The 26,516-nt window shown below is 37.2% G+C and overlaps 1 protein-coding gene across 1 annotated transcript; it reads right to left on the reverse strand.

Moving 5' to 3' along the window:
• Nucleotides 1-21,526: 21,526 nt before the first annotated feature.
• Nucleotides 21,527-25,541, reverse strand: LOC108043730 (homeobox protein Hox-A13). The gene is made up of 3 exons (XM_017122541.2): nt 24,429-25,541; nt 22,954-23,227; nt 21,527-22,487 (listed from the first exon to the last, which is right to left on the reverse strand). The coding sequence occupies exons 1-3, from the start codon at nt 25,367-25,369 to the stop codon at nt 22,101-22,103; spliced, it is 1,602 nt and encodes a 533-aa protein (XP_016978030.2). The 5' UTR covers nt 25,370-25,541; the 3' UTR covers nt 21,527-22,100.
• Between the last annotated feature and the right edge of the window lie 975 nt (nt 25,542-26,516).

Here is a 26,516-nt window from a genome sequence, read left to right on the forward strand (position 1 = left end):
TTTTTTCCAATTTTTTTTATTTATAATCAACGCTATCATCATTATCTTCAACGTTGGCAGCATCGGGGGAAATTCCCCTTAAGACATATTTTTTTTTGGAAGAAGCCATCTCTCTTTTTCTCTTTCCCTTTCTACTTTCTACACTCCCCTTTCTCTTTTCTCCTTTCTTTTAGCGCCTGCGCAAGCGAGAAAGAGAGCTTCGTGTTTGTGGGAGGAGTCTAGGCTTGGCTTTATGTAGTGTTTTCCGGCGGGGGACTCCCGGTAATTGCTTCAATTTGGCGTACATATCCGGATCCGCTTTCCACCCTCCACATTTATTTTTCACTTCTCTTTTTCCGGCTTCCTTCGTTGGCTGGTTGTTTTTGTGCAATTGCTGTGTAAATGGCATGAGAATGATAATTGTAGCAATTATAATATTAAATTGGGAGATCATGGCTCACAGGGTTTTCCCTCCCATTTTCCTCCTATCCTCGCCCTTTTTTTATGTAGCATACTTTTTTGCTGTCATCTCCGTAGCTTTTCCAACTCCCCCATTTCCTTGGGGGATTTTTTACTCTCGACTGCTGTGTATTCTGCCGGATTTGTTTGTTAATTAGAATTCTAGCGTTGAAATTAAAATGCTCACTCCATCGTGGGGGTGAAATGGGATGGATGGAACTGTCGGGGAAAACTTCAACTAGTTTTTCGGGGCGTTGGCTGCCTGGGGGAATTTCCCACTGCCGTTTTTTATTTGTCTGCCTCCGCTCTTAATTACTGCAGTTTATTTTCTAAGTGAGACTAATTAACAGGCAATTCTCAGCATTGCGGCACATTTTACTCTTTTTTGGCACAAGATTTCCACTTTTTGTGTGTTAGATTGGTCAACATTTCGGGCTAGTTAGTCGGTTGTGATAGCTCTGGACTTGAAAGTTTTGGAGGACATTCGCAAACTTTTCACATGTGTAGTTCTGCAGTCGAAAGTTGTGTGTGCCCAATTAGTTGCAGTCGTATCTGGAGCAAAGTCATTGAAAACTGAAAAATTTATTAGATTTAATAGGAATTTAAGGGTCTTTTTATTTAAGTTTTAGTCTGTGCAGTTTTTTAAGTTTGTTTTTTACTGTATCCCTACTATTTAAATAGTTGCTGGAACTTATTGAAGAAATTAAGACGACTTTTTAAGGAAGTCAAAATTAATTTATTTCAATTTAATTAATTCAATTTTAAACGAATTTAAATTTTTTACAATTTATAGTAGGTATTTATTTTTAATTTAAAATACCTTTTTTTTCGAAAATCGCAGATTAATTATTGTATTGATTTAAAAAAATAACTTTTAAGATATTTGGTTAATAGACTTAAAATATAGTTTTAATCATATTTTGTTGGCTTAACTAAAATAGGAAAGCTAAGAAAGTTAATCAACTGCCCGCTAAATGTGAGGAGCTAAACTAGTCATTGATTGGCCACCTGGGGTCGCACAATTTTACCTTCGCCGTAACCCCCTCGATCTCGTCCGTTAACTGGGCCACAAATTTACGTTATTAGTGCAGCATTAGACGCTCGGCTAATTATCAACACTGTCTGAGGCGCAAAAAGCCCGCTTAACCTGCACCTATCATCATCCTATTCCGTAGCCGCCATCAGCAACAGTCCACCACCATTTAACATTTGAATGGCGCCCATTTCAGCACTACCCCCGAACCACTCCACACGCAGGCCATAAAACATGGCTCCCAAAGCCACCCAACCACCCACCACCCACCCACCCACACACGTAGAGCACAACCCTCGCACGTTAATGAACGTAAAATTCACTTAATTCCAACTTTAGCCATGAATTAAGCACGACAAATGGACGCTAAGAGGATGGTAAAGTGGGTGGTAAAGTGGGTGGAAAAGTGGGTTTCCGCGGGGTGGAGTGGGGTAAGCTTTCCCAGTAAAGTAGTGGGTGGCTTGGGTGTAATACTGAAAGGATCCCCGGGATAAATAAGCACAAAGACGTGCCACGAGACCCGCAAAAAGCTGTAGAGAGAGAAAGATGAAAAAGAAGAGAAAGAGACAGGCGACAGTCAGAGGAAGAGACAGAGTCGAACAATAAGTAAATGTGCTTTTATGGCTCTTAATTAAGGCAATGATGGGGTGTTTTAATACGTTTGCCAAATGTTAAATGACAAACAGCCAGTCAAGTCGTCGTTATGGCCCCAGCTTCCGATCCACTCAACCTCACCTACACAGGAAAAATAGATCGTAAATACCTCTTTGGATATAAGTTGATATCCAATAAAAAAAATAAATTTCGATAGAGGATTAAACTTCAACAATCCAAACTCAAAAGGGAAAGTCATAATCTTTTTACGGGAACCCAAATATTTCAGCATTTTTTAAAAATGTATAACTTGAGCCTTTTGTTTTTGTTTGACTTAAATAAAATTTGGGGATTCAAAATGATTTTGTATTTTCAATTTATGTTTTGAGACATTGCATTACATTTTAAATCAACAAAATAATTGCTGAATTTTTATGTCCTAAAAACAAGCAAACATTGAAGTTGAAAATTTTAATTTGTATCCCCAAATTGGTCGAATTTGAATGTAGTTTTTCCTTAGTGCACACATGCTTTATAACACACACATGTGCATTAATGAAGCTGCTACGAAAGCGGTTTGAAAGCTTTTCCTTTCAGTTTACTCCTGTCCTTTTTTTTATAATTTCCCTGCAAAGTCAGAGGCTTTTCTTTTTGCCGCTTCTGCAAATTGCCTCGCATCCCAGCCCATCCTTTGACTAATTGCTCGGACTGGTCTCTAGATTTATGACGCTCAGTGTGCACTTGGCATGCTTAATTAGCAATTGCGCCGACACTTTCAGTCCATTTCGACTTCTTCTCAAGGATGAAAATGGGTCTAGCATCATTCCAAATTGTATGGTTGATTGAGCGAATCGAAATTTGGGCTCGAAGTAGATTTTATGATTTGTAAATATTTGTCTGGGGCAAGTTTATAGCTACATTTCGGTCCAGACAGCCGAAAACGGCCTCAATTTGTGGCTTTTTGTGATGAGTATGTATGTACATCGTAAAAATCAGTGTGGCACATAAAAATCCAAATGCGCCATTTGCAAGGCTGGCAAAATAACATTTTCAACACTTTTTGTTTGATTAATCAAATGTATGCGAAACCTAGGGGCAGGGTTTTCGGATAGGGATCGTATATATTTTTCCTCAACCCATTTTCTTCTCATCCCCTTGATATTTAGTCCATATTAGTATGCCACGCACGTTCCTCAACGCAAAAAAAAGAAAAACGAACGGAAAACAAAACAGAAGCAGCAAAAAAGCGGAACCGGAAAAGAGACCAACAAAACAATCATCTAAAAAAAAAATGGCGTAACCTTTGTTCTTTTTTATGATTTATTTATATATTCAAAACAAATGCAATTGGGTTTATTACACATCAATAAGCCCCAAAGACCACCAAAGCAAAAATTTGCGGTGCGTGTTTTAGGTGATATAGAAAAAAATGGACGATGAATTGATTTACATGGAATATATATAAATATCCATGTCAGCCACAAACGTGATCAAATTATGGATGATTGGGGATATGCTTAGAATAGCAATGATTATTTTAGATTTATGGAACTGGCAGGAAGACAGCCTTTTGTATTTCATTTAAATATGTCTGATTTAAAGTATTTTAAAATAGCTTTAAAACAAATAAAATTAGAATTAGGTATTCAAGAATCTTTCTGCTTAAAATTCCTGGAAATAATAGGACAGAACGCTTAAGGATTTTTCTGCTAATGTCATAATATTAATGTAGATTTGTCAAGTCGCAAGAAGTTGTTCAAACAAGCAAATCGCAGCCCCACACATGCGTAAGGATTCGCTTTTATATGCTATGCTCCAGGGAGCAGCTTCACATAAGACGATGAGAAATGGAGGGGTGTGTATGGGGTTGTAAAGAAAAGTATCCTTACGACCGCAAGGAGGCATTTTGGAATGTGTGTAAACAGTAAAATGGCACGCGTTGTCATATTTCAAGAAACAGAAACAAAGGAGGGACTTTGAAGGACTCGGAGATTATGATTTGTTTTGCTTGGCGCTTAACGAGCCCATGATATAACACATTCCGACCCCCGATGTCCTCCTATAAACATGCTAAGCATGTCTCCAAGTGTGTCCTTATTTTCCTCTCCTCCTTTGAGTAATTTCAACTTGACAGAAGACAAATTTTTACAGATTTGTTAGAATTCGTCAAGTATGTGTTTATATGTGTGCGTATGCAAATAAACATTTGCACTTAAAATATATATATCTGAAGATGTTTATTGTGGGACCCAAGGAATTGCTGACATCATGTAAGCAAATTGCGTAAGGAGGCTCTGACATTGATTTGACATGAACCCTGAGCCCCGAACCCTCAACCCAAAGAATTACAAATCTGTTTGTTTTTTGTCCTTTAGCTGCACAAAGAAAAAATCTAAAAATAAAAATGTAACATCAATTTGAAAGGTTTTCATAAAACTCTAAGGATTTGAAATGAACTTATATTTATTTTCAAGGTTAGATGTTTCCAACTATATACTTGATATGTATAAGAATAACTTATATTTAAACTAAATAGTTAAACGGACTTAGTCATTATTTTTTTCTCCGTGTGGCTTTAATCCTTTTTGCCTCAATCAACCCTCCAAATTCAAAGGCGAAACAACAACTTTCTTGACTTAACCCTTTTTTCGTATGGCTGAGTAAATTGATAGGACAAATCCGTAGGAGCCAGAAGTTTAATGAAGTGAAAAATTGCCAAATAACCAAAAATTAAATGAAACAATGGTCAGGCGGCTACAAATGTATCCACATACAAATATCTATGTATATCTTTGCCGTTTTGTATATGTCCATGAATATTGTTTTTACTTTTTTCTGGCTTTTTAGGCCTTCTCCTTGGGCTGTGTAAACAAAAATTGAACAAATTTCCAGTTCAGTGGCTTTGTGGCCATTTGGCCATTTATAAAAGTTCCATAAGTCAGCCCCGGAGAGGGGGCGTGGCCAGTCCCCAGAGACAATTTGTATTTATTTGCTGGATTTCCATGTTGAAATTGCTTTCGTGTCTTTTATTTGTATAAATATTTGCAGGACACTCGCAGCCCCTAAAAGCAGGCAACACTTTTCGACTGCAGTTCTGTAGAATTTTCCTTACTGTTGTGGGTTGCAAAAATCATACACAAATTTGCGGTGGGAAATTCTCCGAACCTCCGATTGTCTCTGAGAAATATGCTTCGTTAAACACATACGCAAATTGTAGCCAGAAAATGTCAAGAAAATTTGAAATTTCATAACCAGAGCCAAGCCGAAAAGTTCATGCACGAGTTGATAGCATTTTCCATTTTCCATATTCCATTTGCCACTTCTCATTCCCACACATGGCTAAGCTAACAAAGCTGGGGACGAAAATCAGATTCGGAATCCGAATCAGAGTATGCAGCTCAATTGAAAGTCCCGAAAATGCCAAGATCATGGGAGCTATAGCCATGACACCAAATTGTTTGCCCAGCCAAACAGCAACAGACCAACTTGGCTCCTCGCACTCCCAGTCCTCCTCACTTCTGGCGAATTTGCGTGCGGATAAATTGCAATCCACCCTGAGGTTGGATGTGAAACAGTAGAACGATGGAGGTGCACTATAAAAAATGCTACAAATTGCTTACGATTTTGAGAGACTTCCTAAAGTTTAATGGTTTCTATTGAGATTCGAAATATTAATTTATGTGTCCAAAACGATGACCCTATCGTAATTAGGAAACATCAATGTACGTTTAAGAACTTATATTAAAAAATCAGTCTGTTTTATTTAAAAAAATTTTTATAAACTGTAATATATTTTATTACCATATGAAATTCAAAGTTTTAATTTTTAAAAATATCATTAGATAAAATGATACAGTGATGTATATCTCAGAACTAAAAAAAATTTAATTAAATGTCTTTTGTATGCTCGATTTTAAAAGTAAATTTAAAAAAGGAATTTTAAATTAGTAATATTTAATTTAATCTTATTTAAACCTGCCATATTTTTTTTTAAAGTGTAAGGACTTCTATGAGTGTTTGGACTCCCAGAGTTTTGCGGTCGACTTGTGAGGCAGTTGGCGTCGTTGCATTTGTTGTCTTTTAATCACCAGCTAACTAGGAGTTGACTTCATAATTCTAATTGTGACTCTGATACGAGAGGGGAACTGGCACTCTCGCCGCCTTTCTCCCGCCTTGGGGAAAGTGGGAGAGTACGTGACTTGGTCTTGGGATATCGAGTATTTGATGTTCTTCGATGGGCAAACAATAAATTGCAACTGCAGGCATGTTTGCAGAGGGCGTCGAGTCCAATGATAAGTGACCTGTTGAGAGGCATTAAATTGATTGAGTTCGCATGTGGATGGGGGATATCGGAGGTGAGCTAATCTCCACTGAAAGTGTTGGACCCCGACTAGATAAGCTAATGATGTCTAAATATTTGCCTGTAGTTGGCCAAGTGGATTATGAAATCGCTGGGGATTGCTTGATTGATCGGAATGCGGGGGATTGGGAAATCACCTCAGGGTGAGATTGACACTTTTGGGGGTTTTCTTATCACAAGACTTGGCTTTTAATTGATAAGTCGGAAGAATATTGGCTTAATCTCCCTGGGAGTTCTTGCATTACGATTTGATAAGTAGTTTCGATGGTCTCAAGGTTAATATGTGGATTATGATAATGTGTGGGAAACGCTCTTATCTTTTAAATAGTTTTAAATAAAGTGTTTTGTTGATTTCTATGCCTATATCATTAAATGGGGAATTGAAAGTAAATAATTATATAGTATTTTATTAACACTTAGGATTCTATAAACACTTAAGCTTTGTTGTAAAGAATGAAATGCTTCTTTATCACAATGCTATTTATACCTAAGCTTTTTTAAGATTCCACAATTTAAAATATATATATTCTATATCTATTATTTAATGTTTAATAAATCTTTCGGTAAACAAATTATCACATTTTTATTACGTATTTTCCAAATATTTTAATACTATTTTCCATTTATAACATACCTTCTGTCCATCACTATATGCCATAATAAATATAATATATATCCCCCCTTTTTCCCATCTTAAAGAATAAATATATAAATATATCTATTTGTTATACCAACAATCTTGCGCTGTTTGTATTGCTCTATTGGAAACTACTGCCTTAAGTTTGCTTCTTGCACTTTATTATCAATCAATGCCCACACAGCTGCTACTGCTACTGTTATTTGTATCCCCTTTCTTGTTCTCTTTTACTACCTCTTCATCACCTTTCTCCCATCTCCCCGCATTCTCCTCAATCCCAATCAACTTGAACTTCGTTCTTTGGTGGAACGTCAGAGGAGGTGGCTCAAAGTCATTGCGAGTCAATCATAAATATCCAGTGCCCGATATCTTATCAGCTGTTGAAAGCACTTTACTAATAATTAAAATGTCATCATTAAGAAATATGAAAAAGTCAACAAAGGCCTGGAACTTCCCCTCATGGCAACCTCTATCTCTATCTCCGACTTACCTGCCCACGCTCTGCACTATCCATCTATAACCGATCTGAACTGCAGTTGAAGAATTTATTGTTTTGCTATCGACTATTTAAACTTGATAGAGCCATGCTGTTCTCTGTGTTTGTGGGGGACTTTCCAATGATTTTTCTGCTTTTATCAGAGTTGAGAACTGGTATTTACCTTTAAACTGGACTAGTCTGATGTTCGATTTAACCCATTGAGGCGAGAAGTTACATTTAAATTGGCTTTGATTTTTAAATAGGTTTATGTGAAAGGAATATATATTAATATTTATGTATTATAACTATAATTGTTGGGAAAAGGGGAACATTCTTTTACAAATGTACTTTAAATATCATATAAAAAACTCTTTGAAAGTCGTGGAAGAGTATTCATATAAAGGGGGTTTTAATTAACAAAAAAAAAGTGGTGAGTTTTTAAAAAAATTTAGCTTCTAAATTTCAGAATAAAATGTACAATTAAGTACTTTTGGAGTGAATTAAAATGACTAGAAAATTACTCACTGTTTTTATACCCTTGCAGAGGGTATTATAATTTCAGTCAAAAGTTTGCAACGCAGTGAAGGAGACATTTCCGACCCTATAAAGTATATATATTCTTGATCAGCATCACCAGTAGAGTCGATATAGCCATGTCCGTCTGTCCGTCTGTCCGTCTGTCCGTCCGTCTGTCCGTCCGTCTGTCCGTCCGTCCGTTTCTACGCAAACTAGTCCTTCAGTTTAAAAGCTATCTGCTTGAAACTTTCCCAAAAGTTGTCTTTCTATTGCAGGTAGTATATAAGTCGGAACGAGCCGGATCAGGCCACTCTATCATATAGCTGCCATATAACTGAACGATCGGAAAAGCCATAACGTTGGTGTTTTTTAAGTTAGGAAGTTGGGATTTTCTATGAGTTTTATCTTTGGCCAATTAATCCTACCTACCGAATTTCATAAGGGTCGGACGACTATATCCTATAGCCGCCATATAACTGATTGGTCGGAAATGCCATAACTTTGGTGTTTGTAAAGTTAGGAAGTTGGGATTTTCTATGGGTCTTATTTTTGGCCAATCAATTTGACCTACCGAATTTCATAAGGATCGGCCGACTATATCCTATAGCTGCCATATAACTGAACGATTGGAAATGCCATAACTTTTGTGTTTTTAAAGTTAGGAAGTTGGGACTTTTTATGAGTATTAAGAATACATCATATGAATAATTTTGAAGAATATAATTTACAGAATATTCTGCAAGGGTATATCAACTTCGGCTCCGTCCGAAGTTAGCTTTCCTTTCTTGTTTATAAAAATATTCATCAGAAATGAACAAGCATTTCAGAACATAAAATATAGAAAAATTCTGAATTCGTAGTTAGCAATTGGAAAATCATAAATGGACTTGCATGGGTTAAGAATGTTGTTGTTTGGGTTTCACTGTGGCTCTGAGTCTGTTGACACTAATGACAGACTATTGGCGTCAATTTTCGTGTCACATTTTCCCGGTGCCAGCAGCGACACAGTAGCTGCATTTTCAATTATAAACAGATGTAAAGGCCTGATAAAGCTGCATAGGAATAGGCATAGGAATAGGCATAGGAATAGGAATAGACATAGGAATAGACATAGGAATAGGCATAGGAATAGACATAGGAATAGACATAGGAATGGGCATAGGTATAGTCATAAGACTAGATATAGCCGTAGCCATGTCATCTTATCGGCATTGCAGCGAGCATTTCTCGATTCACGGGCTGTGGTACTTGAGCCTGTAATGAGTCGTGTCGTTGTCGGTTGAATTTCCTCTCCGTTTCTCTGTTGCTTGGTTGCTGTTTGCTCAGATGAGTTTTTAATTAAATGCTATCGGTTTGCGCCTTAAATAAATTGAAATAATCAATTTATATTACGTATACGACCCGCTGGGCTCCCGAACTCCGAGTCAACAAATTTAATTGAAAATCTAAACAGAGAGTCAACATGACGGAAAGTCAAATGACGAACGTGCCCCTGGCTGTTGTTTCCTCTTGGCTTGTTTGTGTGCATAATTGTAAAATCAATACAAATATATCCATGCCTGGACCAGGTCTGATTCCCCCAATCTCCACCCGCCAATCATCGGAGGTAAACCTTATCTTTTACTCTCGCCGGTATTTATATTCCACTTTTTTTTTAGGGGTTTTTCTGATTTGGCTGATTGAAAATTATTCGCTTTGCTTTCAATTAAAGCTGTCGTTGATATGGACGATGATCGTAAATCTTAGGCGACCCACTTTCCCCACCTTTTCTGGGGTATTGTGGATTTATGGGCTACCGTATCTGTATCTTTATGGGGACGGTAGTCTTATCGACTTCATTAACCAAACAAATGTGTTTATTGGCTGGAATATGTCATAAAAACAGCGAATACGCTTAGCCTAGATAAATAAACAAATTAAATAAAATTACTGTACTAAAAATATTATTAATATTATTAACTCCACGACTAATCGCCACGGAAGTCGCCACATTTTTTATGGTCTATATGAGCTCTAGGAATTGTTTGTGTCGATTGTATTATTGGATATTATCATTTATTGGGCGGTTATTATTATTGCTTGTCTGGTGAGTTAGCTCTTCAGTAAAGTCGGGTGAAGTGGTTGTGAAGGGGTTAATTACCCATTAACATTCGTTTCTTCTAAAAATTATTTTTGGTTTTTTTCTTTCACTAAGAAAACAGCTTTAAACAAATACATAATTATATATAATTATCCAAATAGACTTTTTTAAACAACTTTGAATTGTAAGAATATAACATAACTTTAAGAGACTAGAAAACTATCATATTTTTAAAATCTCTTTGAAGTTTGACCTATTCCTAATAAATTATAAATAATTCAATCATTCACAATCTACAATTACACATACATAGATGACTATGGATAATGGAGAATACCACTTAAGTATATCCTTACAACCCTTTAATTACCACCACGTTGTCCATCATCAAGCTTCTCCTATTCCTTAATTTGACCCCCCTTTCTACACCGCCACTGCTCAGTACCTCCGATAAGGTCATTTATATGCAGGGCCCAAAATGCAAGGCACAAACGCCATTTGCACACAATTAGTGACATTGGACCCCCAAATGGCCGCCCGAGGGAATGGGTATTGATTGGATCTGAATGGAGGATTGGAATCAATGGTGATTAGTAGCGGGAATAAAGAGAGGGGGGTTCTATCTGGCTACTGTTTCCTGTGTGGGGATTATCTGGCGATAAGTGTGGATAGCCTGGGAATTAGGTTGGTCGGCTTCCAAAGCTCATATCAAAATTTATTGTGTGATAATAGCAATAAAATAAATTGTTGATTGTACCCTTTGATGCCCTTCATTGCCAAAATTACTTATTTTAAACCATTCCACATTTGCATAATCGCAATCAATCATTTTGGGGGTGGAAGGCAAACCAGACGCGAAATATAATTTAAACAAGAAAGAAAGCAAGCTTCCGCAAGCCGGAGTTTATATGCTCTTGTAGCTGATACTAAAATTAAATATTCCATAAAATATCCTATAGTTAATTTCAACGCAGATTTTTAGAGAATTAAACCACAATCATTTAGAAATATGCCACTGCGGAATCGGATGTCTGTAAGAAAAGATATGGGCTTAGAAGTGCAGGTTGTTGGTCACTTTTCAGCATAGGCATAAAAATAACTTAAAATCAACCCAAAAATAAAAATCAAGATGAAGATACAGATTTTTAGAGAATTAAACCACAATCATTTAGAAATATACCTCTGCAAAATCGGATGTCTTTAAGAAAAGATATGGGTTTAGAAGTGCTGGTTTTTGGTCACTTTTTGCATAAAAAAAATTACGAAAAATCAACCCAAACATTAAAATTAAGATTTATATTGAACAACAATCATTTAGAAGTGTGCCACTTTGAAGTCCGATTTATGTAAGAAAATTTATGGGCTTAGAGTGCAGTATTTGGAAATGAGCCCTTTACTGCGTTGCAAATTTTAGACTAAACTTATAATACCCTCTACAAGGGTATAAAAATCACGCTACACTTGTTAAAACAATTTCGTGTAAAGCTACCGCTTTTTGTAAGCTTTTTTTCTATGTCTACTTTCCCTAAGTACTTGGTGGAAAAATGGCTTTTCCTGACTGCTTGGGTGGAGCCAATCGAAATGATAAATGCTAATTTGAGGCAAGATCACGCATAAACCAACAATAAATAAATCAAATGGCAGGTCACACAAAAAAGTTGCCCCTCCTTAAAATAGAAATCAAGGAGGGGTTGCCTCATATGAATGCGATTTTTGGCCACTTATGCATGGCCATGTAAAAAAGCTGGAAAATCAGGGAACCTTGGCACGAATTTCACTTACGTTTTTTGTTCGCAAATTGTTAAGTGATTTACGAGACAGGAGGCGAAGCCATTTATTAGATGAGATTAAGTAAAGGGAGCAAAGGCCATTGAACGAGGGGCACAACCAGCACTAGTACACCGCCATCCTCGCTGGAAAATCCCCCACTTTCTAAGCTCTGTTTGCCTGCATAAAAGTTTCCAAATGGCAAAAAGTTTCTCACTCTACGTTTTTCCTCTGTTCTGAATAGGAATTTCAGCTACATTATGGAAGATTATGTAGCCATGGAGCGGGGATTTCAGAAAGGGAGCCATGTCAGGGGTTTGAATTGAATAAAAGTTGGGCGAAACTTTTATTTTTATGGTTCCAGATTATATCAGTTTAAGTTCAATTTATAGATGCTTCATTTTTCTGTCAGCCCTAACTTATTTCGGATCTGTGGGCTTATTAACATTTTGAATTACAGTCCAATATGAACTTGAATAATGTTTTATATCATTGAATTATGATGTCCTTCTAGCTTTGGGATATCAAAGGTAAAAATATCTTGGCATGAAGAATAACTTTACTTTTTATTTCATCATAATCTTAAATTGCTAATACCAAGATAATCTTCTATAAAAAGGCTATATTCGATAAAAAAGGATCCATTTTGTTTCTTTTCTGCAATTAAAACTATGATATATCTAGTGATTATAAGAATAACTTTACTTTTTATTTTATCATAATCTTAAATTGCTAATACCAAGATAATCTTCTATAAAAAGGCTATATTCGATAAAAAAGGATCCATTTTGTTTCTTTTCTGCAATTAAAACTATGATATATCTAGTGATTATATCCATTACCAAAATTCGTGTGGACATAATAATCGCTTAGAATACCACATTCTCCTATAGTAAACCATTCACACCCATAAACAATAGAACCATTCGATTCCTTCAGCTGCCAAATCGAAAAAAGCACAATCAATCCACCCATTTTGGCATCTTTCCTTCTCGGGACCTCAAACCATCTCTATATTTCCCCCAGTGGCTGTCTTTTTCCAGCCAAGCCATACCATTTCAACCCGTAAAATACACATTTTCTGGTGGTAGAAAATCCAGCAAATTGATTTTAGTGGGTGTTTACACAGAGCTTTAGAAGTACTTGCCGGGCGAACTTTTCACAATTTGCTTGCCAAACCAGGGGCCAAAATTCCGCACACGCCCACACACTGCGAGTGAAAGAGACGGGGCGTCGTTGAGTGAAAGAGACGGCAGACGGACAACACATTCGAGCCATAAAGGGCAAGTGGCAAAACCTCACAAATGGCAAATGGCAGCATTTAGTATGATTATCTGCAAGGGGAACCAGCGGGGGGGTGGCGGTGGTGACTGGAGTACCAACAGAAACTGAGCAATATCCCCTTACCCTCAGTTTTCCCGAGTCCTGGGAGTTCCCATTTCCATCTCGAAGGGTAAATGCCACTTGGCCGCTAAACATTTGGGTGTGTGTCGTTTTCCCCCTCTGAAATTTTCCAGGCGGGGTTGGTTGACTGGCGTCGGAAAGGGGGTTTTTGAAGAGGGGGAAGTGCACACTTGTTTACTGTGACTGGGTGGGTTTTCTTTTTTGGCCAGCATTTTATATGCCATTTCTTTTATTGCTTTAATATGTTAATAGCACTTACTGTTCTTCAAGTTTTTGTTGTCGTCGTTTGTTGCTATTTTTCTTTATATCTCGCCTTTTGCGACATACTCTTTCTATTCGGGGTATTTGGAATAATTAATGTACTAAAGAAATAAAAAATATATTCTTTATATCAGTGTATTTTGTAATTTTATTTTGTGAAATTTAATATGATTCTTAACACTTTAATTAAAAAGTCATAAATTGATATAACAAAATTTACGCTCGTTCTTTTGATAAAGTGTTTGTTCATTACAATACCTTTTATAATTCAAAATGATAAAACTCTTTTAGATTTTTTTAATATCATAGAAATATTTATCCTCTGAAATTTTTTATAAAATATTATTATATTTTGTGTTTCGTTTAAAGGGTATCACAAATTCGATATATTAAACTTTAAAGACTTCTCTCACAGCCTAGCGTTTTAAATGATTTTTGGCTTCTGTCTGAAGTCTGAGACTGGTGTCTGCTTTTTGCGAATCTGGGCAAAAAGGATTTTTGCACATTATCATCTTTTATTGCCATTATCATACCATCTGTGGGGGTCCTGTCTCATCTCCTTGCCACTAAGGATATTATTTCGGATCCTTGTTATGTAATGTGTGTAGTAAGTTCTTGAGATTTTCCCTAGTTGGGTAAGGCAGGATTTTGTTTGAATTTTATGTTTTAAATTTATTGCTCAAGGGGAGCGATTTGATAATATATGGAATCAAGGAGTCAACTTTTGGGAGTTAAGAAATTAGGAAACTGATTGATTGAATCAATGGTTTTTTCTTTAATCTATTGTAAGGATGTCTAAAAATTAAATGTATATAAAAGTGGCAAACTATTAAATTTTAATTTTCTTGAAATTAATTTGATAAATTTACCATAACCAAATAAGCTTCCCCACAATAAAGTACTGGGACCCTTAGCTGCGTAACTTCCTAAGTAAATACAAATCACTATTCGCACCTTCAATTGTTGTGGGTCCCTTGCCCAAAGTGTTGCCCAAATGCCCTCAGGTATTTCACCCAATTAGTGGCAAATAAAATAAATTCAATTTGGCGCACATACCCGCGGGAATCGGATTGCCGAGGTTCAGTTGAGCGTATGTGTGAATAATGTGGCCCGGCGGCCCTGTCTCGGATCCTGGATATACATACATATAGCCCAGTAACCCCGGATAAACCCCACATGTTTTCAAGGGTTGATTAGGCAAATGTTCGTTAACTTTCGGCTGCACTTGTCGGGATTACAAACCTGGGGATTGGGAAACTCGCGGACAAAACGTAGGGATAGGAACGGATCTGGGACAGGGACTGGGATACGCATTAATTATGCTAAACATTTTTAAATATTGTCCTCACGTGCATTGCTAACTCAGCGCAAAAGAGGCGGCTCTTAAGGATACGATGCACTGTGAAATATCATTTTTAATACAAATCTATTAAGATTTCTTTAAAAAGTTTAATAAACATCTGTAAGTTTATGGTACTTCTAATAAAGTTCGTTCTCAGTCCTTTTAAATGTTATACTGCTGCAAGCATTTTCAGAATATTTTGAATAACTAGTATCTAAAAATTAATTAATATTTTTTTAAGGCATAAATTAATACATTGGATATTGATCATCATATGGAATTAAATTCATTTTTTTGGGAATACTTTTTGATTTTTCCCTCTGTTTATTCTTAAAAAGTCCAACTGATTATAGCCAAGAAATATTGCAAATTGTAGTAATAACTATCTGTTTATCATTTTCAGATTGTGTTGTATAGATATTTTGTCCCAGTGTATACCCTACAGTCTCTCCGACTGACTCACTTTTGATTGGATCGAGTTTTGTTTAAGGGCGAAACTTTTGCGCCCCTGACTTTGTTTCCGTATCCCTGGGGTTCGCTTGATTTCTCGCTCGTTCAGTCGCTTGCCGCTTTGGCTGGGCAATTATGCAAATTAGATTTAATTCCTTTTAACACATTTAAGCGGATTACAATTTAATATTTCTCACATTGTTTATCTACATTTGTTTGCTTGTCAGTTTTGTGCCCGGGGTAGAACATTTGTGTCGATAGGTGAGAGGATTGGCTTAGACTTGGGCACACATGGGTTAATTAGCGCTGACAACATCAACAACAACAACAACAACAAAGTTGATGATTCTTTTTGTACATTTTAATTGTATCAATTAATGTGGCACATGGCAAAAAGGAGAAGGGACAAGAAGTAAGACAGCAGGAAGAAGTTCTACAAATTATCAACAATTTGTTACAAATGCTGATAGATGAATGGGATATGGGTGTAAAAAGCGTTAAATAGAGGAAAAAGTAAAAACTTTAAGCTGCTTAAATAAAGCTGTTGTAGAAGGATATAAAACTCATTGAAAACTTGAATAATAATGAAGAATATGTGTATCTTAACATGGACAGTTTTAAAAACACCTTATAACTTATGAAAAATTTTCACTAATAGTATCTGATAATAAGCACTTCCTTTTGCCTAAATCCCCATGCCATCCTTTAAGTTACCATATGAAAATCTCTTTTTCTAGTAACCCCCACAAAATCCTCAACCTTGGGCGACAAATTTATCAATTCATTAATCAATTCATAACCCAATTGAGAATGGAATGCCGAACTCGTGATACGCGACTAATACCATAATTTCCAGCATGTTTACACAATCCATCTGGCTATATTCCAGCAAACCAAACAGATAGAGAGACGACTGCAGGAGGGGTTTCGGTGGTGTCGAGGGAAAACTCGGGGGGAAGAGACAGTCGCGGAGCAAACAGAAAATGTCCAAGAGCAATCAGGAATTTCCAACTTGGCTGCCATCAATCCATAAACGAACCAAAGAAAATCCGTGCGTGCGTCCACTGAATAAACAAGGAAAAAGGACAGCGAAAAGGAGGCATTTAGAAAGGGAAAAAGTTGAAAAAAATACACTTTTCCGTTCTGATTTTCGATTTCAGTAGACTTTTTATACAAACTTAGTTTAACAATGATACAAATTTAATCATTACTTTATTTTAAAAGGCACAGTTACACTAAAGGTGCCCAAATGCTGTGATTTAAAATCTATATTCTTGATTCGTCCAAAATTGTATCTTATAATAATGTTAGATTTAATTAATTATCACTATTATGACTTTAAATTAGGTCAGACATTAAACAAAAATTGTATGTTATTACAAATTTAATTACTTTTTAAAGGCAAAACAATCGTAAAGTTTTTAAGGCCAATGAAAAACATTTATAAAACGAAATTAAATTCGGCGAATTTCGGGCGAAACTGAAATTCGGAACAGTCCTGCTAAAAGTCAATGTCCTGGCAGTGCCAAAATGATTTCGATTTAATCGTTAGGAAATTTTTGCGTCAGCCAGAACAATTCCTCTATCAAAGCTAATTGCTCGGGGCATTAGTCGAGAAAATGAGAGGGGGGAATAGGAAAATTCAGAGCGAGATGGGACGATTTGTAAAGGAAAATTGTCACCATATGCGTCAACACGCAATAATTCACCAGAAAAATAATCCAAACAATTGACCAGACTCCGTCGCATTTCCTCCCCTTCTCTAATGGCGAGGGTGTGTCCTTTTCCTACGCCTCTGGCTTTGGATTTTCCTCTGCCTGCAGCAAGTGCCACTCCCCCCGCTCCCTAAATAGCCCCCCCCACTCCCGTTAACCCCCTGCAACGCTCTTTTGGTGTTTTGGTGCTAATTGAATTCATTGCTGCGTTGATCAAGTGCTGCCAAACAACAACAAATCATCCCCAGAGGCTAATGATACCAAACGACTGAAGCCAGACTCAACTTCCAAAACGGAGGGGGTGGAGAGAGGGGAGAGGGGCGCTGGGGCTGCCATGGGTTAAGGGGTGGCCAAGAGAGGGTTGCTCGTCTGGTTTTTGGACCAACTGCGGGCTCCGTTTCCGCAAATATATCTCCCTGTTGCTGTTATTGCTCTGCGTTAAATGAAATTAGAAAACCTTATGTTGAGTTAATTAGCAAATTTAACGGAGAAATGAGGGGAGAAAGTACTTTGCAGGTTGAGAGCGAGGGATTTTAGATGCTCTTCATATTTCAAGTGGATCTCAAGAAGGTGCTCTTTTGGTATATCATATGAATTGAGCTGAGGTTCACGAAAGAAGATAAAAACAAATGAAATGAAAACAAATAAAATGTTTTTATATTATTTAACTTCTTAGCTCTAAAAATACAAAAGTTTTGGTTGAAATGATGGTTAGTTCCCAAAAAAAGTCTGAAGACGTTTTCTGTCTGCATAAGAATTATAATCTTATTTTCAAGAAGGCAATTAAAATATATATATTTTTTAAAGCAGACTATTTTTATGAAGTATTTTAATACAGACCTATTAGGCATTATTTAACAGAAATTTTTAAAAATTAAATCAACTAAATGCGAATATATGGTATTAAATAATAAGTTGAGTAGTTTTGTTTTGTATGAAATTAAAAAATATTTTAATATATTTACAATAACGAACTCTAAACAGAAAGTAATCAAAATGACATGCTCTGAATATAAAAATTCTTTTCAGAATGAAAAAGAAGCCTAAAATATATACGGTTTTATTGAAGACTCACAACAATCAGTTCAAAATTACCATATTTGCTTAGAAAACCATCAGTTAAAGTCCCTAAATGTGCGCATATGCATTTCCCCCATCAATTAGAAAGGATTTGCCCAACGCGGCAGCAATTAAAAACGGAATGCCGCCCATCAATTGTGATATCAATCGAAGCCAATCAATAGGACACCACAGTATCCTGACCCTCGTATCCTTCCTCTTATTTCCCCGCTCAGCTGACAGAGTAAACAGCCATTAGCTAGCTGGCTAACGAGCAATAACCGCTTATGCACCCCCCACCCCGACTACGATCCCCAGACAAATGCAAATTTGACAATAATAAAATCCAACATATGACAATAATCGCACATATTTGACAATAAAATCGAAAATCGAGGAAAATTCGATTGAATATTAGCGCAAAAACTCACCGAATGCGAAAATAGAAATGAGAGGGGTTGAATAAATCGGGGGTGGGCGGTGGTGTACGCTAAATCAGTAAAGCAAACATCACATATAACAAAATTAAGCATAAAATGTGATCATCTGTGTTGACATGAAGATCAAATTGGGACCCGGGACTAGAACTATAAATGCCATTCAACCCAAGAGGGTTGTCCGACACTGAGGAAAATGTACCATTGTGAAACCAGGATAAATCATGTTTAATCCAGGATTTTAGAAGAAATACTGATGACTGGAACTTGAATTTGAATCGCTTTAAAACAGTTTTCAAGTTGTTACCTTGCTTGCAACATAAAAAACATATAGATCTATAAAATTGTCAAATTGATCTAACATTTTGTAAATATAAAAAAACGAACATTTGTCTAAGGACATATTTTGATTATTTTTTTAAAATAAATTTTATATTTTACTTGAGATACAAAAATTCATAGTGAATAATATAAGAAAAAGAAGTTCTAGTATAGAACATATTCGTAGATTTACTAAAAGAAAAAAAAAGGTGAAGTGTTTGCCATCTAAATTTCTTTTCTCTCAGTGCAGCTGATGACGTTGCCCAACAGGGGATAACCAAATTGTAACACCAGCAACAATGGCAACAAAGTCAGGCGGGGAAGGAAGAATTGCCGACGAACTGGGAAGTGAACCCTCAATTCAATCGGCGATTTTATGGGTGTGTGCCTTCCTCAACTCAACGCTTGTGTGTTTATAGAAATTATAACTCAAATTTAATTTGCAACAGATGCGACAATCAGCAGCAGGCAGGCATCCCGAAGGACCAAACAGCATCCAGGGCCATCCAACCCGAGCCCAATTCCAGTTCTACGGTTTGATCTTTGTCACCCTTTTATGGTCTCGCCGGGTTTTCATTGAAATTCTCCTGCTGCAAATTACCCGCTAATAGCTCAATGAATTGAAATTAGGGAGAAATCATTCCCTTTCCCCTTTGCATTGTGTTCTGGTTCAACACATTTGGCCACTTTAAGGCAAATCAAAATAAAGCGCAGCATCAGCAACCGCAGCCCAGGATGCACAGTGGGTTAAGTTCAGGAAAAAAAGGTTCCCAGGGTTCAGAGAGTGAGATAATGAATTGAACTCGGAAATTAAAAGGTATGTTTATTACGCAGACAAATTACATTCAAAAACTGTAACAATTTTTAAGAACCAAAAGCGAGTCGAAACATTTTAAAAAGTAAAATGTTTTTTTAGAAATGTATTTTTCCTTAATATTATATAATGTTTTAACGCTATTTGTCGAATTTTAGTAATCAATGCTTTTGTAATAAAATTTAGTATATAATAATATAATTTTATTTTTAAATGTTTTAAGAATTTAAATTTTACTGAAGAATACAGCTGTAACTGGTGGTTTTTTAATGTTGTAATATTATGAATAATTAAATTAAGTCTTTCAAACCACTGTACCACATATCCTCCTTACAAAAATATATGCTTCTTTCATTTATATAGACAAGAATGGGCTACGTGATAGAGGCCACCGAAAGAGCGAAATGAATTTTTATTAGCCCATCAGACAACAAGAAACTGCTGCATAATAACAACAATAACAGCAACAACAGCAACAGATCAAACAGCCAATAATAACAATATAAAGCATACTTCAAGGCAAACCAAAAGCAACGATAAAACCCGTAAAGTCCGTCCGTGTGCTCGTCTATGAAATACTTCAGAATTACGTGATAAAGTGGACGGACGAGTTCTCTTCAGAAGAATGGAAATGGGCTTGGGATAGGAAAATGGAATGGAAAGTGGTTAGAACAGAGCGATTCCAAATGAGTTCACACTTAATGTCATCTCCTCCGAAAGGAGGGAATTATAAAGGTCTTTCGTATCTAATTGTAATGTAATGAATGAAATGACATTTTAAATTAGCTGTAACAGAGTATTTCAAAATTGTATGATGACTGCAAATTAAAGATTGTGCTAGAATAATACATAATTTATGCTTTCATTATATTATTTTTAATTCATATTATTTTAGGCAATTAAGTTTGCCTGAAAGATTAGACTTTTACATTAGATGATGCCAAACCCGTAATCTAAAAAGTAAATCAGAATTAAACAATAAGTTTTCCACCAGTAACAGAAAAATTTAATAAGATAAGATGCACCTGCATAGGAAGATTCCCACAGGTAATCCGAGTTGAACTCAGTTCAAGTGGTTATCAAAAACTTGGAATGCTCCAAACTGTTTTTGTACCTCTTGATAATACTTTATATGGCGGAAATTGAGGCTCACCATGATTTTTTCAATTTGCCAGACACGCATACCAAAACAAAACTAAATCGAAATCAACAACCAAAAGAGACTAGAAGTGCTTTCGTTGTTCGTTTTAAGTTGGCTACATTTTAATTAGCGAAATAATTTTAAAGTGATACTATAAATTTAGTCATAATTATTGTCTCAGCAATTAACTCGATTATCTGCACACATTTTGATTTATTTGCAACGATAAGCTTTATCGCAAGGGTAGAATTTTGAGTAGAATATTGATTGGGAAGTATAACTATATGTGGCTAATAGCTCTTTCTTTATGACTGTCGTGTATTTATAAATTCGAGACCACAGACAGCTCTCAAAGCCAGCCAGATAAGATATTCACATGAAAATATATTATAATATGTTACTATTTGGCTGATTTTCGCTGGCTAGTGATAAATACATTTTTTGGTAATCATAATAATTTCTTAACCTTTCCGTTAATTAGTTTATGGTTTTAGTTTTCTTTGAAAATTTGATTGAATTTGTTTTGTTTAGAGCACCAAATCTCTGGAAATTTAATATCCGTTCATTTTTGTTCATTTCTATATTTCAAAACATCTTACCTGTTTAATTTTTTATTCGTGTTTTGTTGCCCCAAATTCAATAATTTCGTTTGCCCTCCTTTTTATGGTACACTATTCAATTCATGTTTTTCGTGATTTATTTTATACATCTTAGATTTTGAAAATAAAATCCATACAATTAACTAATTAAATCGCAATGCGATAATTAAAATGTTTGTAGTTGTTTTTACTCAATAGTTGTTGTAGTTTTTGTTAAATACTACAATTACATAATTACAATTATTTACACAAATTACAGAAGCAAAATAAAAATTACCAACTTAACTAATAGCATTTAATGTAATTTATTTACTTAAGCATTATTCATCTAGTTTAGTTTTATATTTATATTTTTATTTATCTGCGTGTTTCTATTTAGATTTATGTTTATGTACATACAGGGGCTAATGAATTTAATTTATATTTCTTGTTTACATATATCACACAGTGCCCAGTTGTTGTGGCACCAAATAAAAATAACAAAACGAAATCGAAGCGAAAAAAACGGAAAAAGATTTCAACCGATTGCGCAAATGAAACTGGGGTGCGAAAAACAGGGTGTCTCGTTTTGATGGTGGGACGGCGGTTTGATCGCGGCATGACTAGATTGGAGACTCCTCCAGATCCTCCAGATGCTCCTCCTTAATCCTACTCCTAACTGGCTGCACTGGGGGTCTGCTGCTGCTGCTGCTGCTGTTGGTTGGCCTTTGCCCTCTCCTTGGCCTCCTGCTGGGCCTTCTTGGACCGCTTCCACTTCATCCGGCGGTTCTGGAACCAGATCTTCACCTGCGTTTCGGACAACATCAGTCCGCTGGCCACCTCGAATCGCTTGGGCCGGCTCAGATATTTATTCTGCTTGAACTGCTTCTCCAATTCCAGGAGTTGCTGGGACGTGAAGGCGGTGCGGGGTCTTCGGGTCTTGCCCAGAATCGCATGATGGGGATAGGCGGCCAGTTCGGGGATCCGATGGTGCAGCATTCCAGCGCGGGCCAGGAACTCGAATTGCAGCTGTGAGGGCATGAAGTTGTGACCCATGGGTATCTGGAGAAAAGAACAAGATACATATGATTATTAACTTGCAGTCAGGAAAATATTGCTTAAAATATATCTTTTTGAATTTGTTAAAATCATCAGAAAATATTTCCAAATAAAGGTAAAAAAAGTTAGCTCATAAATAAATTCCATAAAAATTCATCAAGGAATTTGTAATGTATTTAATTTAAGTTTTTATTGGAATACCTCATGTTCAAGATGAAACATTTCTGAAGAGTTGATGAAATACTAAATTATAAATTTAATATTTTACATTTAATAAAGTATTTAAAAAGAAAGTTTTGAAATTTACTTGTCCTAAATTAGTTGATTATAGACTTTTTGTAAGCTATCAAGCTCTTTTTATAAATCATAAATCATTATATCAAGATTTCAAAAATTAGAGAAGGTTTGCAGTAATTTAATTAAAGCCAAAATTGATTTTAGTATACAATGTATTGGTAATTGAACTTACCGGAATGGGTTTGCCGGAAGGATCCAGAGGTCTGTGGAAAGCGGATCCACCCTGCGCCAGCAGTTGGTATGGGTGTCCGCCAGCGTAGAGTGGAAAATCCTGGGGTCTGATGGGACTGTGCGGCGGAATGGGCTTCTTGAACTCGTCATGGAAGTCGGACATGCGCATGGACAGGTGCTGGGGATGCATGCCGATGCCGCCATGATTCTGCTGATCTTCACAACCGGGACTGATGGGCGGACTGGAGCGATGTGACGAACTGGGCGACTCGGATCTGTAAAAAATATATGAAAGAAAACGATTTTATAAGACACCCTCTATAGTGAATTATCTAACCGATCGATGACAATCGAAATTACGCGACACATTTTGAAAACAATTAATATTACCGCCACCCTCTCTTTGTCTAATTTGTTTGCTTTCGTACACAATTCGCACTTGAAATTAGCCACTCACACACTTGTGACGGCAGACACATGGCGTATACGTAATCTCTGTGGCTGATGACCAAACTGGAATTGGAATTGACCAATTGAAGGCTTTTGGCTTGCCATGTTTTCGAGTGCCAGCAAAGCTGCTTTGGGGCTTCATTGGGCTTCGCTTTGGCTTTCAGAATGGTTTTCGCCAAGTGCCACGGTTTTGTTTGGTAGCCAGCCAAAGGATTACCACAATAAGTTGTGGGCTTTTTACTAAGAGCTGCATTTGTATACGGAATCGTTTTTAAATTCTGGGAATTGGGAAATAACTAATGCAAATGCGAAATGGCTGCCATATATTTAATTGAATTTGTGGAAAGTATTTTTAAAGGCTTTAACCATTGTTCTTAATAGATTATAGCCATAATTTAACTTTATATCTCGTTATAAATGCTATTGATAACTATTTAAAGAAATGACTAATTAAAAAGCCAGAAGGGGTAAGAAAAAATGAATATAGAAATTTTATTTATTTATTTTAGCTATATTCCTTTTTTTCCGATTTCACGTTTAGCAATAAGTTTTTGATTATTTCTTTGCTGATCAATTGCATTTTGATAGGTTGTAAGTTTTAGAATTGGCATTTGAATGTGTTAAAATTGTATGACCCTATATATAAATAATTAAATTAATTATTAAACGGCTTTTCTTTTAAACAGCTTACAGAACACATTTTTTGTCCATGTATAAGTAAATGATACAAGTAAACAATATAATTATAACTAGACAATTATCTCATTTATTGCATATACTTAAAAATATAAAGATTTTACTTAAATAAATGATTTTGCAATTACTTTTACTTTCTATTGTCAATAATTATTATTGATTTATGAATGTGTTATTGAATTATTTAAGGTTTAAAAAATGATTACCCTATATATATTTAACTATTTGCAATATATTATATATATTTCAGAACAAGCTAACTTCCACCCAACAGATACTTCATTCTGGTTTATTTTCCGAGCCTCTACTTTTCGAAATCTCTGAACTCACCTTGACATGCCGTCGGGACTGGGTGAGTCGTACTCCCTGGACTCCCGGATGCGCTGCAGTGCTTCCTGCTCGCTGATTCCGCCGGCGGCGGAGGCAGCGGCCTGAGCAGCGGCCGCCGCATTGGAGGCGGTCACGAAGGCGTGGTTGAGTTCCGCCTGATCCCGGGCATAGTGCAGTGCCGCCAGTCGGTCGTCCACAATTATGGGCTGCGGCTCACCCTGGCTGTGGTGCTGACTTTTGGCCAACAGAGCGTCTATGCAGAAGGATTTCTTGGGCTGACTTTGGGCGGGTGGCAGGAGCGTGGTTGTGGCCATGGTGGCTCCACTGTGGCTCAGGTGATTCCCAGCGGGTTGTGGCGACACGGGCGGAGCAGCTCCTGCGCCAGGTGGTGCAGATGCAGGTGCACTGCCCGGCATCATCAGTGGAAGACGTGGCAGGGAATAGGCGCCCAGAGCGGGATGGGGATGGGGCACATGATGTGGTGGCGGGAAACCCTCAACATATAGCCTTGGATGCGGTGGTCCTGGATGACCAGCACCCACTGGCAAGGGAGCCACTAGCAGGGGCATCTGGGGATTCTGACTACTATCCGTTTGGCTGTTATCCTGGACTCCAGCACCACCAGCACCTGGACTCAATCCCGGAGCGTAGGCACTAAGCGGTGATCCTGTGGTGGCCGCCGAGTGGGTGGGACTTGCTGCCGGCGGACTGGCAGTTATCTGGGATCGGGGCGATAGTGTGGAGTGATTGCTGCCCTGATCGTAGTCCTGGGCTGCTGGCGAGGATCTCTGGTGGCTGCCGGTGCTCCGCTGGTGGCTCAGACTGGTGCTGTGGTGCTGAATGTGGCTCAGCAGCAGTTGCGACGGCATTGAGTTACTGCTGTTACTGTTGGCGGTCAGCGGCGGCGGCGGCGGCTGTTGCGACACTTGGGCACTGGACATGCTTCACTGGGGTCACCAAAGTTTTCTTTTACTCTCTGATATACAGATATTATTTAAATTTTCAAAAACACACTTTTCAAACACGTTTCGAAAACGTCTATTTCGAACGCGTACGCACGCGAGTTTCGTTGGGTTTTTAATCTACGAAGCGAACTCGACGAACGCTCATTAACGACTGTGCGCTGTTGGAAGCGAAACGTGGTATCATATACGCGATACGGGGCAATACCAGTATAAAGCACCACCGGAACAATCAGTACCGCTCTCTCTCTGTCTCTCCCTCTCTCGCTCTCTGGCAGCCCGCTTTCAAGATGGAGTATCTGGTGGTAACCCCTAAGGCGAAACAGAGACAGCCTCACAGCATGGGGCGTGGCCAAATGGCCTAAAATGTCCAATAGAGGGCGTGGCCTGGCTAAATGAGAGGGCAGGAGAGTTTGGGAGCATGAAATTTCATATAAATTGTTGGAAAAACGAGGCTATAATTGCCATCATTATGGAGTGTTGAGCAACTAACAAGTTCAACGGCAAAAGACGAAAGAATCTTCATAATCAACTCGAGTAAGGGAGGGGGGGATGGAACTTAATGGGTCCTGAAGGGACAGCGGGATTGGGATTGGGTTTGGGGCTATAGGTTATAGGAAGTCTGGCAGATGATTAGGCAAGCAATTAAGGCACTTGACTTCCGTCTGAAGTTGAAGCTTTAAGTCCCACACGAAATCAATAATCCCGATAACAATAAACGTCTCGTTTCATTGGCCTTTTATAACTTGGTTGGCTGTTTGGCGCTACCGCGGTAATGCTCGTATAATGCATTTTCTTTACGACCCACACTCAGCCAGATGAGACGATTTTAATGTTCCCTTGATGGATTACTAAGTGGACATAAATGGCTGCCAAGTGGGTCAGAGTTAGGAAGCCAAGGAGTTGTAAATGGATTGAAATCGGAAGCAAAGGACAACAAATTAAATGGAAACTAGAGAAATATATTAATTAAACTTTTTTAATAATATGACAAATTCTATCTTAGCTATTTTTAGGATCATGGAGATATATATATCTTAGCGTTGTCCTGCATATAACACCCTAAAATATTTCGACGTGCATTTCTTAAGTAACAAAAAAATTAAAAGAAATACATGCATTGTAT

Source organism: Drosophila rhopaloa, unplaced genomic scaffold, assembly GCF_018152115.1.
Source record: "Drosophila rhopaloa isolate 14029-0021.01 unplaced genomic scaffold, ASM1815211v1 contig_163, whole genome shotgun sequence".
Classification (NCBI taxonomy): Eukaryota; Metazoa; Arthropoda; class Insecta; order Diptera; family Drosophilidae; genus Drosophila; species Drosophila rhopaloa.

What these genes read in the sequence shown, in the direction of transcription:
- LOC108043730 (XM_017122541.2), bottom strand. Translation starts at nt 25,369, where the DNA reads ATGTCCAGTGCCCAAGTGTCGCAACAGCCGCCGCCGCCGCCGCTGACC. An exon ending in AGTCCCGACGGCATGTCAAG is followed by an intron (nt 23,228 to 24,428) that starts GTGAGTTCAGAG and finishes TATTTTTTACAG; the next exon opens with ATCCGAGTCGCCCAGTTCGT. An exon ending in CTTCCGGCAAACCCATTCCG is followed by an intron (nt 22,488 to 22,953) that starts GTAAGTTCAATT and finishes TCTTTTCTCCAG; the next exon opens with ATACCCATGGGTCACAACTT.